General features: G+C 36.9%; 1 protein-coding gene across 2 annotated transcripts in view; it reads left to right on the top strand.

The window, feature by feature from the left end:
• The window catches only part of LEKR1 (leucine, glutamate and lysine rich 1), a 99,370-nt gene that overhangs the window by 60,308 nt on the left and 21,603 nt on the right, over positions 1–17,459 (top strand). For both annotated transcript variants that reach the window (XM_067548018.1, XM_067548108.1), the window contains 3 exons: positions 7,148–7,229; positions 16,588–16,665; positions 17,003–17,206. In XM_067548018.1, the coding sequence (XP_067404119.1) occupies positions 7,148–7,229; positions 16,588–16,665; positions 17,003–17,206 (364 nt within the window). The remainder of the gene's footprint in view (positions 1–7,147; positions 7,230–16,587; positions 16,666–17,002; positions 17,207–17,459) is intronic.

Genomic DNA, 17,459 nt, shown 5'->3' with positions numbered 1-17,459 from the left:
GAGTCAGTTATTTCTTTGATGCAATCATGTTTTTTACAAAAAGTGTACGAAGTCCTGTTCCCCTGAACGCCGTAGGAATGAAACAGCAGGAGGCAGTGTCTTTGCTTAATATTCCAAGCCTCTTTTTTTTTTTTTTTTCCCAGCCTGCACTTAACTCAAAAAGCTCTCTCTCAGCTCTCTCTTGGGGTCATGCTACAAGTGCTTCTCTGGCTGTCTTTGGTTTTCTGCTGCCTTTTCTGTCTACTTCTGTGGTGTTCTGGCTGTGTCTACTTCCCCTCCCTTCCCTTACATGGCTCCTCCAAAAGAATATCTAGCCTTCCTTTGCATTTAGCCCCCAGTGAAGCCCCTCCATGCACATAGCTTAGCTCCTGCCCAGCCTTGAATGTTTTGGTTGGTGGCTCCTATTGTTTCAGCTATCTTGCTCTAAAAGGGAGCTTAACTGCTTCTTAAAGTTATTGTAAATGAAAGATGGCTATTATGCCCACCAGGTTCAACAAGGTTTCACCTAATTTCTCCAGCATAACATTTTCTTAGTCTTGTCTAAGATAGCACAAAATATGTTAAATTAATCTTAAAGCATGTATGTATTCAAATACATGTGAATCAAATCTTTGAGATAGATTGCTCTGGAAAATGAAATTAATTACATACGTGGCTGGCTGTATTACCATTAGAGTTTCATGAATAAGTTTGCTGAACCTGTGATTGAAATAGTTGAATGTTCATCAAAGAACTTCCTTGTATTATCAGTCTTTTATTACATTTGACAAGGAGAGTTCACTGAAAAGAGGAAAACATTGCTGTAGTGTTCATTTTAATAGTCTAAATAAAGTTTGACTTCTGTGTAGGTCAAAGACATTGTTACATGAAGCTCCCATCAAAAAAAGCCAAACAGCCAAACAAACAAAACAAATAACAACAAAAAACCCGAACACAGTGTAAAAAGGACTGTCATTCCAGTGGTGTAACAATAACACTAAGAATTACCAAACATGAATTTTTCTACAGCCTTATTTAGGATCTCTTGAAGAATAAACTTCATCCTGTTTGATTCCTTGAATGAAGTGTCTAAAATCCTCCTTGCTACTGGAAGGCATATAGCAAGGGTGGCCAAACTTACTGACCCTCTGAGCCTTAAAGGACAATCTTCAGAAGTTTGAGAGCTGGAGTGTGCGTGCCGGAGCTCAGGGTTTCATCCCTGCAGGGCGCACCTGCCAGAGCTCAGGGCTTAGCTCTGCTCCTGCTGAAACCCTGAGCTGCAGCAGGTGCGCCCCACAGGGCTAAAGCCCTGAGACCTCCTTCCCCACTGGTCAGAATCCCTTAACTCCACTACCTTGCCACAGGCAGAAGCCCTGAGCTCCCACCCCTCCAGTCTGATATGTGGAGAATGGGAGGGCAGCAGGGAGGCTCACACTTTAACTGTAAAAGAGTTGCATGCCGTTCATGAGCTGCGGTTTGGTCACCCCCGCATATAGGAAGGAGGGCATATAACTTCAAATACAGAGTTATTGTTGCTACAGAAAGTTAGTATATCTTTGGGTGAGGTATGTGGCTAAGATAAGAGGGAGAAATAAAATATAAAAAATATTGAGATCGTTTTGATTTGAAACCAACCAGAATTGAAAATAGTTTAAAATGCGATATCAAGCTATCTTTGGTGTTCACATTGTAAAGTGGGAAACCCAACTGATTGTTTTAGTTGCCTGTGGCTTACAGCAATCTTTATTTTCATTGCTGCAGGATATTTTTACTTTATTTGATTACACCATTTATGTATATAGCATTTTCCTTTACTCAAGAAGTTTTCAGCATGTTACCTTTTGTCTTACCATCCTCCTTTGTACTTTCCTCAGTTTTACAGTAATTTAACATGTCCTTCAAACATCATGTGAAGCTGTATTTAGTGTTTGTTCTTTGTAGAAACCTTGCAAATCCTCTGCTGCAGAACTCCTGTTGGCTCCAATAGGAGGTCTGTGCAAAAAGAACTTTCAAGATCTGGCCCTCTAATTGAACCTATATATATATTTATGAAAGCTCCTAACTAAGTGCTCCTAGTGCTGTACAATTATTATAAAAACATATGGAAAAAAACTGAGTAAAAAAGACAAATAGAGCTCTCAAGCTACCAGTATAAAATGAGCGTTATACCCTTTCTTTCCCTCTACTCCAAAACTCTTTTCTGCATCCCCATATCCTAGCATGAAAGAATAGAAACAACTATTCAGATTCACAATTCCCAGAAACCTTCCAAATCACATAAATCTTTAAATGACTAATTGCCAAAATTCAGATGACTATGAAATACTATTCTATTAGCAGCTGTCCCCATATGAAGAGAGGCTAGGGGCTCTTTCTTTTGCCTAATTCATCCCAAATAATTTGATCCGTACTTAATCTCTGAAGAAAGGCAGTCCATCAGAATGAATTTGCTGTTGTAAATTTTGGATTGTTGCCATGTGTTCCATCTTACATCTGCTTAATGTTTATTAAAGCCAACATTTCCTTTTTTATTCTTTTTATTTTTAAAAAAATTTGTAGGCATTCAGGGCCATTCACTTCATAATCCAATGTTATTCTGAATGACAGGAAATTAAAGCTGAATAATGTAGCTTTGGAGGACTGCACAGAACAATACATTGTTGAAGAAAGCCCACTTGGAGAAACTGAAGTAACTATATGGCACAGGTGGTCTAATCTAGCCTTAATTTACTTGGCCACAATTTCCTGTCCTTTAAAAAGTCAGGGATATTGAGCTTTGAAAAACAAAGGTCACTGCATTAGTCATTACCTACTGTACAGTTTTGTAAAACACATAACATAACTTGGGTTCCCCAGCTGGGGTGTGCCTGTGACTATTATATATAGTTTTATCATGGTAATTTTAAAAACAGCCATGAGGAAGTTATAACAAAAAGGACATCTGTCACATAAATATAATTTTAAAATAAACGAACATCACAGTCATTGATTTGTACCCCAAACCACTAGGACTCTTCCAATTTTTGTGTGAAGAAAATAATGTCACATGATATGATAACTAGGTCAGTTTTTAACATAATTTTTGCCATGCTGGAACACATCTTAGTTAAATTAACCACTTTTTAGCTAAATTATCCCAGTGCAACTTCAAATTTAGAAACAAAATTGCCTCTGTTTATCTGAGAGTGAGGTGGAATTAGTCCTTTGAGAATTAAAACTTTTGCGTTGTTGCAGTGTTGCCCTTAAGGGTATGTCTTTGCTACAGAGTTAGCCTGGGTGATTGGCACCTGGGCTGGGTGTGAGCAGCCACACTGCAAAGCCTTGTCTAACTCACTGTCCCTTCTGTGTGCTCCAGTGATCTAAGCCACTCTAGCATCCTTTCCCAGTGAATTGTAGGAGAACTTGTCTGTCTTTCGGGATAGATGGGGGAATTGCTGGAAGGCATTGGAGGACTGTCAGCACTTGAATAATTTAGCCTGCATCCTCACTGCAAAGTGGGTGGGTTACCAGCCCAAATGAGAACAGAACTGAGCTCTAACGGAATTCTGCTGTTCCAGCCAGCCTGAGTTGAAAGCACCACTTAAGTCTGGTGAGAAGTTTTTGTCTGGGAACAGGAAGGTGCTAAGAGAATGGGTTAAGTCTACAATGCTTTCTCTGATTGCCTTCAGTGAAGATCAAGTTTAAATTTGCAGTTCTTAAAACTCTCAGTAAAGTTTTTTCAGATGCTTACTATCACACCCGCTCACCCCCCCACACACAGTTCTTGAGGGACAATTTTTCTGAGCCAAAACCAAAGAACTTCAGTTTATAAGAATCAGAATACAAATTGTTTCAATTTCAAAAAAACTGCTGACATGACGTGCAAAAAAGCTTAAAACTGTAGATGTACTGGGCCAAATGCTGCTCTCCGTTACACATGCAACTAAGAGCAAAATTTGGCCCAGAAATCAGAAGGAAAATATGAAATGTACTTTACAACTTGCAGAATCAGAGATTATCCACATTTGTTTTTATTTTACATTTTCTCTGAGCTAAATGTTATCTCCAAAGCCACAACATCTATCAGTTTCAGCAGCTGAATAAGAAATCAGACTTTTCCTTTTTCCCGGCTGTCCAACTTGTTCCTTCTGTGCCATAAGTTTAAATCTAGCTTTTCCACTTTAGAAATACCTTAATTATAATGCAGTGACGGTAAAGATACTGCTACGTCTTAGTTGTTTCATATAGTCTCTTTTTATACTAAAAAAACTCACAGGAATTAAGTGATAGAAAACACTTGTTACCTCATCTAGTCCGTCCCCTGCTGGTGTAGGTTTGGTTCCCTGCACTACATTTTGTTATCATCAAGTTTAAGCTCAGAAGGGACCCCCATATAATCTAGTTTTATCTCCTGTATATCACAAGCCGCCACTGCCACCCCACCTGCACTGTAAATCCAACAACCAAAATCAGACCAAAGTATTACAGTCCACAGGAGACTAGACAATTATGTGCCACAGGCAGAGCATGGGAGGGGCTGCGATGTACCAGTGCCCAAGGCCCCCATATAGTCAGGAAAGGGCTACAAGCACTGCCAAAATTAATTCAGCAATATACATCAAGTATTGTATCTGAGCTACAAATGCACAGCGGCAATGGCATTTTATATGATAAGACTTCTTATTACTGTCCATTTCTAATTCAGTGCAGACAGACACATATTGTGAAGCTATCTCTACAGTTAATGTATTTTCTACCTTGATTATATTGAGCATGAGCCAGCTCCAGATGAAGTCAGTGCGAAGACTTCCATTAACTTTAATGAGAATTGGATCAAGCCCAAAGAGTTTTTCTTCTTTGGGCTTCATCCTAAAGAAGCTTTTTATTATTTCTGATCGTTTAAGGAGATCTGTCTCTAAGATTTTGTATTATACTTTAAGGTGTGCTAACAAAGTTAGCATTAAATGTTCCTGCTTTGAGCTTTCAATAGTTACAGTTAGTACTGGACAGCCAACTGAATAAAAGTGAGTAGATGTGTCAGCCAATAGGGGCATACTGTTAGCCAGACCGAAAAAGGGGGTCATGGTCTCCTATCAGAAAATGATCCTGGTAGGATTTACCCTCTAAGGAATATTCAATGTTATCTTTTAATAGCATATTATTTTTTAAAACTAGGAATTTAAAACTCAACTGAGCAAATCAATAGGTGTGTGGGTTGATCACAGAATGAGTATGAGTCAATATGATGTGGCTGTGAAAAAGGGAAATGCGATCCTAGGATTTATTTGGGGATGAATTGAAACTGGAACAGATGCAGAGAAGAGCTACTAGGATGATCAGGGGAATGGAGGGAAGGTGAAGAGCTATTTAAGATAGAGGACAGTATTGGCATAAAAACAAATGGATAGATTGGTGATGAACAAATTCAAGCTGGAAATTAGAAGGTAGAAATCATCAGAGGAGTAAAGTTCTGGAAAGTCAATAAAAGTTGTGGGGGGCAAACCATTAGTTTTAAGAGAGTGCTGGACAAATTTATGAGTGCAATTGTATAGTAGAGTTGCTTGTGAAGGTAGGAAGTGGGGTTCAACAGACCTGAGGCTCACTTTCAGTTAATGTTTTATGTTCCTAAAAGCTCATGCCTTAGGGTTTCAGCTGGCCACCAGCAGAGGGTTAGGAAGGGATTTCATCCCCCCCACACCTCAATGTAGTCTATTGTTTTTGTTTTGTTTGTTTTTATCTCCTTCCTCAGAAGCATCAGAGATGGCCATGGCCAGAGATGGAACACTGGGGCAGGTGGGCCATAGCTCCTCTGTCAGGTGTTTGTTGGCTGGTTCTTGCTCACATGCTCAGGGTCTAACTGATCCCCCATATGTGGGGTCAGGGAGGAATTTTCCCACAGGTCAGATTGGCACTAACCTTAGGAGTTTTTCAACTTCCTCTACAGCATGTGGATGTGAGTCACTTGCCAGGATAATCTGGGTATAACTAACTTAATCAATTTCCTGCCTATGCAGGGGCCTCGGGCACTGGTACATCTCGCCCCCTCCCATTCTCTGCCTGTGGCACATAATAATCTAGTCTCCTGTGGACTGTAATACTTTGGTCTGATTTTGGTTGTTAGATTTATGGTGCAGGTGGTGTGGCCTGTGATATACAGGAGATGAGACTAGATGTTGTGTTGGTCCCTTCTTGACTTTAAACTTGATAACAACAAAATGTAGCAAAGGGAACCAACCTGCACTACCAGGGGATGGAATAGATGAGGTAACAAGTATTTTCTATCATTTAATTCCTGTGCATTTTTTAGTATAAAGAGGGTATATGAAACAAGTAGGACTTAGCAGTATCTTTACTGTCACTGTGTTTTAATTAAGGTATTTCTAAAGTGGAAAACAGAAGGAACATGTTGGATTGTCGGGAAAAGTCTGATTTCTGATTCAGCTACTGAAGCTGATAGGTGATGTGACTTTGGGGATAAAATTTAGCTGAGAGAAAATGTGAAATAAAAACAAATGTGGATAATCTCTGATACTTCAAGTTGTAAAGTACATTTCATACTTATACTTCTGATTTTTGGGCCAAATTCTGCTCTCAGTTGCATGTGTAATGGAGAGCACTTGGCCCAGTACATCTACGGATTTAAGCTCTTTTTCATTCACATCAATTTAATTGAGTATATTGCCTTGTGAAATTTAATAATATAAAGTCAGTTTCTCAATATTTTGGATTCAGTTTCTTAATTGATTCAGTCTGTGCTAAAAGGAATAAAAGTAAGTTCTTTTAAAATTTGACTACATATCTAACTGTTCCAATAAAACTATTTTGTTGTTCATTGGGAAACCCAAGCATGTATAATTTTATATTGTTTATCAGCAATGGCAAATCAATAAAAAATACTCATAAAAGTATGCTCTTTCTTGATGAAGGTAGATACTTTGCATTATTCATTACTGATGATTATTGGAAGACTAGTTTATAATTAAAGTTAAATTTCTATCAGTTTACTTGTCACATAAAGTATTGATAAGTCTATTAACTTTACTAAGTTACCTGTTTTTTTTTGTTTAGTTTTTATTTTTCTATAAAGAACAGCTACATAAGTGAGAGGAAAATATAACACACCTTATTATAAGAGCAAATGATGAGTATACAAATACAGAAATAAAACCAGATATATTTGTTGTTTCAGATTTAACAAATCAAGTAGAGACAATTGGACTCAAGCTTCAGAAGGCAACAGCTGAAATGGGCCACTACAAAAAACTACTCATGTAAGATATTTTATTTTATTTAGTTAGGGCCATATTCTGCTGCCACTCTGTACTCAAAACTGCAGTTGACTATCTTTTAAAAGGATAGATATGTTGGTGGTTTTCCAGAGGGGTTTTATAAACTGTATGACCTCTGGGAAGTATTTTGTATTTTAAGTTTTTGTTTTTTACTATACTGCATGTAATGTACCTTGTATTTAAGAAACCTAAATAAGAGGAATCAAAATGCTCATCAGAGGTAGCCAAAGTGTGCCGATAGATAAAGAATGCACTGATCATAGAGCTTCTACAACCCAAGCCTGATCAACGGAGAGCATTTCTGAAACTGGTGTTTATAGGCACCAGTCAATAACATTTTCTACTCAGACAACTGGGAGGAACATATTTAATGAACCCACTGTTGTGAGAGCTGCTTTGTCTTAAAACCCTACTTTTGTCAGAAATGAAAAGGAGGAGGAAAAGAAAAAAGGACATGCAGCTTCTGTGTCACCACAAAAGGACAAGAGAGGAAAGGATCCTTTTCTGCACACTCCAAAAGGCAGAAGAGGATGCTCCTACTTGCAACTTCCTGCTTGTGGTTCCATGCTATTCTTATACATTGGCATTTTATAAATAACAATAACAATAATTTTTAAAATCTACCATTCAGTCCCTTATAAAGAAGTCCAAGAGGACACAATTCCATTTTAAAATTTATCCCTACAATGGATCGGATTCTTCAGTTCTTAAGTATGCAAAATTCTCATTGGCTTCAATGTGTGCTGTGCCTGCGTAAGGACCTGCAGGATTATGCCCACATAGTAACAGATGAAAGAGACACTAAGGCCTGATCAAGCAAAGCATTTCACTACATGCTTAATTTCAAGCATGTGAATAGTCCCACTGAAGCCAATAGGTCTTTTCAAAGTATTCAGTCCCGTCTACAGTCTGTTCCCGATGCAAAAGTATTTGCTACTGTGAACCGGTACCCAGTTATTAGGCTTTTACCAGTTCAGTCCAGATGAATCCTCTGTAATGGTATTCTGGAAAAGGATTAAGCACTGACCACTTGTCCTTCTATGATCTAAACAGGATGATATAGATTTTTTTCTTGAATGCATTTCTTATTTTTATGAAACAAATGTTTGTTCTCAAGACAGTAATATCAAAGGAGTAATTTGCTATCTTACATTAACCTGTGCAGTGTGTGTTCTCAGTGTAGTATAGGCCTAATTGAAGATCAAGTCAAAAATAAAAATTTACTGTAGCAAAAATGAAAAGAATGAGCATGCAGGATTGATGGATGTTTTAAGTAAGACGAATCAAGAAGAGTAACAATTAAGTAGATGTTAGAGCTGGAAATTTTGAGGTCTTCTTGTTAAGATATTACTTCATCAATTAATAACCATGGTTAAATCTCATATGTATATTTTAAAAGGAGTATGTTCTTTTGCTAAATTATACCCATATTACATTCAGATTTTAAAATTACATTTGGAAGGTTTTTTCACAGTATAGTTAACTACATTTATTAAATGTGTATTTCATACTGAGCTTGCATTACCATTAAAATACTTTGTTGCTAAGCATTCTAAATATTTGTAACTTGTTATGATCAGAATCCATTAATATAGGAACTGAAAACTGTAACTAAGTACCGTAAAGGAAACATGGTTTAAATTTTGGAAAGTTCATAAAAAAGATTGTTAATTGATGGTCTTAAGTCTGATATTACTACTAGTTATCTCTGACTTTAAAATGTGAGATGGTAATAGTTATTTTTATTAGTGTAATATAAAAATTTATTCCACTTCTGATATTTTTTCTATAGAACAAAATATTTTCGCAAGCAATGTAAATTGTATAGTTAAAAAAGGAAATGTAATCCAAAATACATTTTGCCCCATTCCTGCACCCTTTTTAAGTCAATGGTAAAACACCCACTGACTTAAGTGAGAGCTTGTATATTTCTCTACACTTCAGACTTCTGCTGACATAGTTATGCCAGTCAGGGGTGTGAAGAGATGTCATCCCTGGCCATAGTGTAGACACAGCTATATTGGCAAAACTGCACTTTTAATCAGTATAGCTTGTTTCACTTGTAGGGATTTTATTATACTGATATAAAACGCAGCTATACACTTTTTTCAGCTACCTGTCCATGTTGCTGTCTTTGTCTTTTTATTTCTACCACTACTTAGTGTATTTAGCCATACTATTAACTATATTTGTAGTCCTATTAAATCTTAACTGGAAAAATGCATGTGTTAACTTTTTAGTGTCATAATGTAGCTGGATTGGTGTATTTCTTAGCCCTGATCTGTTCTAGTAAAAGCCATGTTGCCCTTTTACCTTGCCTCAGATTTTTAGGACAGGTATTTAAGGAATAGTATACCTGAGACATCCTGTTGAAGCAAAGAAATACATAAAATGTAGTACTGATAATGAAGAAGGAACGTGGTTCAGAATGGTATATGTTTCATTTCCTAATATAAAGGCCAGTGTAAAGACTTAGCAATCCTATCCCACCTTTAGCAAAGATTTTGGCTGTCCTCCACACTGGTCTTTAAGATAAGTCTGTAAAACTTCCAACCTTCCTTTTTTGTGGTATGGGAAAAAGAAAACTAATTTATTCTCACCCTCCATTTATCTTTGTAACAATAATGACATTTTTAAAATTCTTATAATGCAACCACTTATTTGATGAGATACTATTCTGATCCTCAGTAAACTAACAAAAATCACTTGTCTGTTGTCTTTCTCTTACCATTCAAAAGAGGTTGCCTAGAATCTTGTAGCTTTGACTTGGAGACTCCACAGAGATGTAAATTACAAATCTCCTTTTATACCTGGACTAGAGAGATTTTTAAAAAATTGACCTAAAAACAGTTACTGTGTGGCATTCATCTCAAGTAGTGGTCAATAAATGTTACTGAACAGTGTTCTGTTCAATCATCAGAAATAAATTCATTTTTTCCTTATTTAATAGTGGTGAGAGCACTTAAAAGTATCTTATAAATTATACTAATGTCTTTACTCTCATATAATAGTTGATAGAAATTAATATCTGGATAAATTCATTGGCCAATTAGTTTTGTGTCTTAGAAAATTCACATGTAAGATTGGTAGACATGCAAAAAGTGAAAAAGGCATTTTAAAAACTATTTTTCTTTTCTCTCTTGGAAATTAATGTTTAAGATTGTGATTTCTTTTAACATTTCATTTTTATCCTGGTATGATAGTGAAAGATATGGGCTAAGCTTTTTAAAAATGAGCACCTGATTCAACATGTAGGCACCTAAATAAGTGGCTTGATTTTCAAAAGTGTTGAGTTCTCCGCACCAGTTCAGTGAGAGTTTGGCTACATTATTATTATTTTTCATAACTCTTCTCAACAAAGTTATTACATTTATCTCTCCGTACAAAAGAGATATACTGATACATACACATTTGTATACATACATTTGTGTATGTATGTATATTTACACAGAGAGAGATAATAATAGTGATGTGGTATAAGATTGTTATCGGTACAAATTTGGAACGTCTGCATTACACATAAGTAGCGAAGTAGTGAGGTCCTGATGCAAAGGCTATCGAAATCAATGAGAGTCTTTTTGTTGACTTCAGTGGGTTTTGGATCAGGCCATGAGTGAGTTCGTCAGATCATCCCAAACTAGTTAAATCAAACTTCTTACCATACATACCATAATGTATTCTATATATGCCATATTTTACAGAAAAACTATTTCAGGAATGTTTTAAGGTGATTTTTAGAATTTGTATTGGTACTATTTTATTATTTATTTATTTATTTTAATCCCTCAGTTTCCAAAGCCAGCTATCTTAGATACTGTGCATCCAGTGTACAGTGCTCAAGGAATTCCATGAAAACCTCTAAAAGTAGCCTAAAATAGCTTTTTCTGTGACAAGACAGTTTTAAATTATTTTATCTGGCGATAAGAAATGGTTCCAAGATCCTTTTGGGAATCTGGAAATTTCCCTTTTCTAATGAAATAATGTTCTCGTTTTTTAATATGTGGGGTTGAGGTAATGGAGCTTAAAGTTGTAATATTTCTAAGTATAGAAAAGATGTTACTCGTCCAAGCCTGAATCTTGCCTATGCAGGCCTCAGGTGACTATAATTTTAGGGAGAAATTCTGTATGTCTGGGAGAAGGAGGAAATACTTCTCTGGCAGGGTGAGTTTTTTAACGGCAGTTGTTTGAAGCAACTCAGAAGTTTGTATAGTTATAATAAGACTTGGGAAGGTTGATTAATGGACAGGGAAAGATGAGGTGAGATTCTCAGAGGTGCATGACAAATCCATGTATTGCATGGCTCTGCAGTTTGTCAGTTTGATAGCATCTCCACATACATGATATGTGTATGTGTGTGTAATATATATTATAGAGGCTTAGGGAAAGCTGTGTTGAGAATTGCACCTTGGCTACGTCTATACTAGGGAGTTTCACTAAAAAAATCCTACTAGTGGGAGACCTAGTGTAAACTTTACAGTTTAGCTAACATAAGCAACCATGAGAGACAAGGTTGATGAGGTGTAATGTCTTTTATTGGACCAAGAGAGTCAAGCTTTTGAGCCATGCAGAGCTCTTCTTCAGGTCACATGGCTACAGTTATGCTGCATATGCAACCATGGGAATTGGTAAGTAGGGCTCCCACTAGTGGAAAATTTTGTTAAATTCTTTATGTGGACACAGATTGAAAGCAGGGCTAAGATCCCTCTGTTTCACACTTCACTGATTGATTGGGGTCCCCAGACCTGATCCAGAAATTTGTCATGGGATAACTGAATTTTTCATGGAAGTTTTTTTCTAAAAGATATACTGACATTTTCAGAGGAAACATTTCAAAATGCTGTTTTCTTGAAATGTTGCTATATTTCTTAAATGAAACTGAAGTAACAATCCTCAGGCAGCCCTATCCACTCCTGTCCCTGTTTTCTTTTCCTTTGTCTCTCCAAAGGAAGCAGGAGATGACTGGGAATGTGAAAAGCAGGGAGTGCATGGTTACATGAGGATTTGGAATGAGAATGGGAGGCCTGACCTAGCAGGGGGCCCAGTGTCTCTCTACTCAGGCATCAGCACACCTAGGGCTACTAGATACTGCTTTCCTCATGTCCCGGGGAATCCTTGTTGCATCAGTGCCTCAAAACAGATGTGCTTGATTCCCCACCCCAGGCATCCCTCCACACATCCCACACATTTGTCACTAAGACTCCTTTCCCCACCTCATACATACCTTGTTTTCTCCCCTTAATCCCTACCTTGATTCACTGGCAACAGCACCAAAGATGAGTGAAAATGTAGAGGGAATCTGGGGGTGAGTGGGTATGGTAGGTGAGCAGGGATGTGGATAGAGGATCATGTCCAGGAAAAGTACTGTGTGAGGTCATGGAAAGGAGCAAGGCTGTGATTAAGGAGGAGCATGGGGAGAAACTAAGCTGTGTAGAGGGAGCCATGAGGAAGGAGTGTAGTAGTGTGTGGAATGAGTACTCATGGAAGACTTTGGGCCTTTGTAACATGGCACAGGGACAAGAATACATATAATCAACACAGATAGCTGTCAGAGTTGATATAAATTCCTTATTAAAAAAATCCCTCAAACAAAACCATTGATGAAGACACTAGTTAAGGTTTCTCTAGTCATGTACCACTAACCCAACCACAAAAAGCCAGTAAATGCTAGTTAAATCCTTACCCAACCCTTGTAACTTACAACCATGATTTCACCTTCTTCACATTGTCTAACCTACAATATAAATGCTTCCTCCCTTCGCTCCTTCCAAAATATGCAACTTTAACTCCCACTACCAACATCAACTACTGAAAAAATACACCAGTATAACTCGTTAGATCGCCCAAATAGCACCACTACAAACAGTGGCTTCCCAGAATAATAAACAATACTACAAACTATTTCAACTTCAAAAACATCCAAGACACTTAAACATAACCATCAACTAAAAATCTATATGATACTATCTACTTCAATAGAAAATATCCATTCCTAGCCATTCCATATGGTCAGAGTTAAAAGCTGTATTATTTGTGTAGAAGTGACGGAGTGTGAGGGCATGTGCATTGTGAGTGAGGTAATGCAGAGAAGGATAAATTATGGTGGTTGATTGCAAGGGCTAGGTAAGGACTTACCTTGTGATTTCCTGGCTTTTTTATAGTCATTTTTGTGATACAAGCACTTGAAAATCAGTTAAGGTTGCTCAAGAAAGCTTTACTTTAGGAAATATAGTACATAATGTCAATTTATTTATTTTATGAAGATCCTGAACTTTCCTGACTCTGACTCTCTGATTGAAATTTCTTTCCCATAAGGTTTTCATCCATAACTACAGCCATTCAGTTGTTAGTCATTTGGCCATTGAGTTTTGAGCTTACTTTGAATAGTACATATTTTTCCATCCATGCCTGCATATACTTATAGTGTAGCTTGTTGATAGTTTTAAGACGTCTTTAATTAGAATTATACATCTGAAATATTAATAAAATCAAGATTGATTCTTTTTCAGATAAACACGTTCCTCATGTTTAATGTGGGTCTCAGTATCATGAAAGCAACCCAAAAACTTAAAGTTCTGATGAATTGTTGATCTTGGTGATTTTATTGTTGACCAAGGCTCTGATAGCTTTGATCAAGGATATACAGTATAATATGGGTGACTAAAGTTCTATGAACAGAAGTTCTATTGATTTTTTTTTCTGTTCCATCATAACAGAAGCCTTGTAAACTGGAAAAAAATATTTTGTTTCTATTAGTAAATTAGTTTCCCATCAGAAAGGCTTTCAAGTTACCAGGCTTTCTCTTCAGTTGCCTTAATATTAAATCATTCTCAATGCCAACAATCTTCACTGCTAAATAAACCTTTTAATAGTAATAATATTTAGAGTTATGGGGCCTAATCTAATCTAATCTAATCTAATTCTCATTGCTAACAATGGAAAATATGTCCACTGACTTCAATTGTCCATTATATTGTACATGTCCAGACGGCTATATGAACATTAATTAATGAATCCTCACAACAACACTATGCGGTAAATAATATCTTAGTTTTGTAGAGTGCAAAGCTAAGACCCAGATGTTATGGCCTGATGAAGGTCATATAAATGTTGCAGAGCTGGCATTAGAAATCAGGAGTTTGTCTCAGTCACATTTCTTAGCGGAGTGCTCAGTTTACTAGGTCTCATGTGAATACAGCTGCTAAGAAAATTTAAATGCACCAGTGCCCCTTTTTGTGCTATTTTTTCTAGAGAAGTGGAGATAATTAAAAATAGTACGGTACAAACTCATTTCTTTGTGTATTTTAATAAGGAAAGTTAATGTGTTTATTTTACTTTGTCCTATAATTTGTTAAGCTGAATTGGATTTCTTCTGTTTGCTAGTTTTCATGTCTGACTCCGTTTGGAATATGTTTGCTCTCGTCTAGCATATATTCGTTCTATGTTTGTTTGGCACTTGTGCTGAGCAAATTAAAAGTTTCTTTCCTTATTGACGTTTGGAGAGGTAAGTCTGAATATAATTTAGGATGAGTTTGCTTTCCTCCATTGAGTTGGCAGTGTGTTTACTTCTCCATTGCAAAGTCAGTGTTTTTCTTTCTCTCCTACTCTAGGGCTCAGTCTGTTTGCTTCACTCTGTGGAAGGATTTTGTTTGTTAATTCTTAGTTCTTGTATTGAACACTGTGTTGGAAAGTAAGTCAGTCTATCATCAAGCCTTTCACATGTATGTGCAGTACAGGGAAATATACTAAAAAGGTAACAAGTTGCACTGCAAACTGAAGTCCCTCTAAGTACAACTTCCACTCATTGTCCCAAATTCTTTTCTGCCCAAATTCCTGTTTTGAAAAGTCCCCTTTTACAATTGAGAGGATGGTAAAATTTCCCTGACCATTCAATCCTTGATCTCTCTGGCTGTACTGTCAATACTGGGTGCCAGTTGTAGTGGTGATTTCTGTGATGTTGATATCAATGCACTTGGAACCCAGAGCCACAGGAGCAGAGACAAGCAGCTGCAGCAGATATGGCCACAATAAGGTCTACTCCCGGGTCAGGAGGAAGAAATAGCCATGCATTCATGTCAGCAGGAGGAGAGACGAGGAGCTGCAGCGGGGATCTTTGAACACTGATGACATCATCATATTGCTTTCTGAAGTTTTTACTTTGGACATTCTTTTCTTTCTGCTAATTGGCTAGTTATTCCAAATCTCTCCTTTCGCGCCTTCACAATCTCTTGAGTTCAGCCTCAATTCACCTGCTCTCCACATTCCCCTTTCTTTCTCTCTTTTTCCTTCCCCAATCTCTCTAACCTCTCCCTTTAGTTTCCCTGTTGGCTGTTGGCCTGTGCCCTCAGCCCAGGAAGGGGTGGCACTATGCCCAGAGTCTGGTGCAGACCTCTTTCTCAGGACTTCAGCTTTATTTCTTCCACATAAAAACGAAATCATCCCCTGCCCCAAACCCAGGGTCTTCTGCAGAAGACCTATCTACTTCTTATAGGTTTCCACACTGCAGGCCACTTGCCTGAGAGTCATACCCTGCTTTAGGGCTTCTTACCAGAGCCAACCTGCTTCTTGAGTTAGGGGCTTCCTTCCAGCGCTAGCCTGCTCCTGGCAGTGATCTACCCTCACTGAGCCACTTGTTGGCTTTTATAATCACATGATCCCTAGCTAGGGGGAGTTGATCCATCATACTGAAGCTGTGCTCAACCCCCCCGCAAAGGTCCAGCCACCCTGTGAAAGTCCCTGGTCACTTTCTTTGTCTTTCTGTTTAATTAAACAGATCTTGGATCTTGGTTGGGGCCTTTAAATACTACTGTAATACAAATAATAATAACAATGGTTAGGAACCAGAGACAGACAGCTAGTTTGTTTCACATAGGCCTCCATTTACAAATCTTAAATTAGCAATCTTAAACTTGAGGATTACTCAAATTTGGTCTGATAGTAGTTCCTAAGTACCAACTGAGGATAGACTGAATGCATTGCTAATGCTCATACCACTGTTCTGGTTTAAGTCCCTGATTCCAGCAAAGCACACATTCCATTAAATTTACAATAATTTAGCAGGACTACTCGTGCTTAAAGTTACACATAGGCTTAAGTGCTAGGCCTGTTTGAATCAGGATTAATAATGTATGTGTGTTCAGTATGTATGATCTATCTATTCACAGATGTACAAAGAGTATGATAACATTAGTTTAATGAATCTCCCTGTAGGGAAATTTTTCTTGATATTCAACCAAAATAAAAAGTGTGAATCAGATAAATTAACAAATTAAGTTCAAATCAATTAATGAGTAAAGGCTTTGATTTCTTGGGGCTAATGTATACTTTATTCTTTACCTTTTAGGATGAAATCAAAGGAAGTTGACATGTGTCAAAGTGAAGTTCAAAAGTTGGAGCTTGAAAATGGAATGTCTACATCAAGGTTTATTTCAAATTTTTTATATTTTATATATAAACACATTATTGATGAGAGAGATCAAATTATTTTAATTTTAATTTATTATTTTAATATTGCTCTTTTTTAATCACTGGTCTTTTGCTACTTTTAGATTATATTTTTTCTTATTGTATTTGAATGATCATTCTATTTAACTTCACAAAGATGATCTTCAGCCTTCTTTTTCCTTTATTTTTTATCTTTGTGTAATATTCTCTTTTACAAGCAAAAATTATCTCAGGATATTTAGTTTTTATCTATCAAGAAAAATGCATCAGGTATGATATTTTGGTGATTTTTTTATTATTATTATTATTTTTAGACTTACTAAAGATCTAAAAGAAAAAGAGGAGTCTTTGCTAGTTTGCCAACAAGTATGCAAACGTTTACAGGAGGAAGTGGCTGAGAAAGAAAGGCAAGAAGAAGATCTAAAAAGAAGAAACAGTTGCTCAGAGAATGAACTGGAAATGATTAAAACTCTTCTTAGACAGAGAGAGGAAGAAGTGGTAATGCTGAAACAAAAAAGGTAATCAGAAATGACTCACTATGCATGGTGTTGCATAGCTTGACTTTCTGCCTAGATTTTCTTTCTGAGAATATCTTAAATAAAAAGTCCCCTAAAAATCAAATCTTCAGACTTCCTTACTTCTGTCAAAAAGAAGTAAAATCATTATAACACCATGTATAATATCTGCCTAATATAAAGAGCATGCTACAGTATCTATCACACAATAGCATAATGCATTTTTAAACCAAAAATGGGTAGTAATTATTGATAC

This window comes from Emydura macquarii, unplaced genomic scaffold (assembly GCF_026122565.2).
Source record: "Emydura macquarii macquarii isolate MOO-44397 ecotype Brisbane River unplaced genomic scaffold, CSIRO-AGI_Emac_v2 contig_18, whole genome shotgun sequence".
Classification (NCBI taxonomy): domain Eukaryota; kingdom Metazoa; phylum Chordata; order Testudines; family Chelidae; genus Emydura; species Emydura macquarii.
This window is presented reverse-complemented; position numbering and strand designations above follow the sequence as displayed.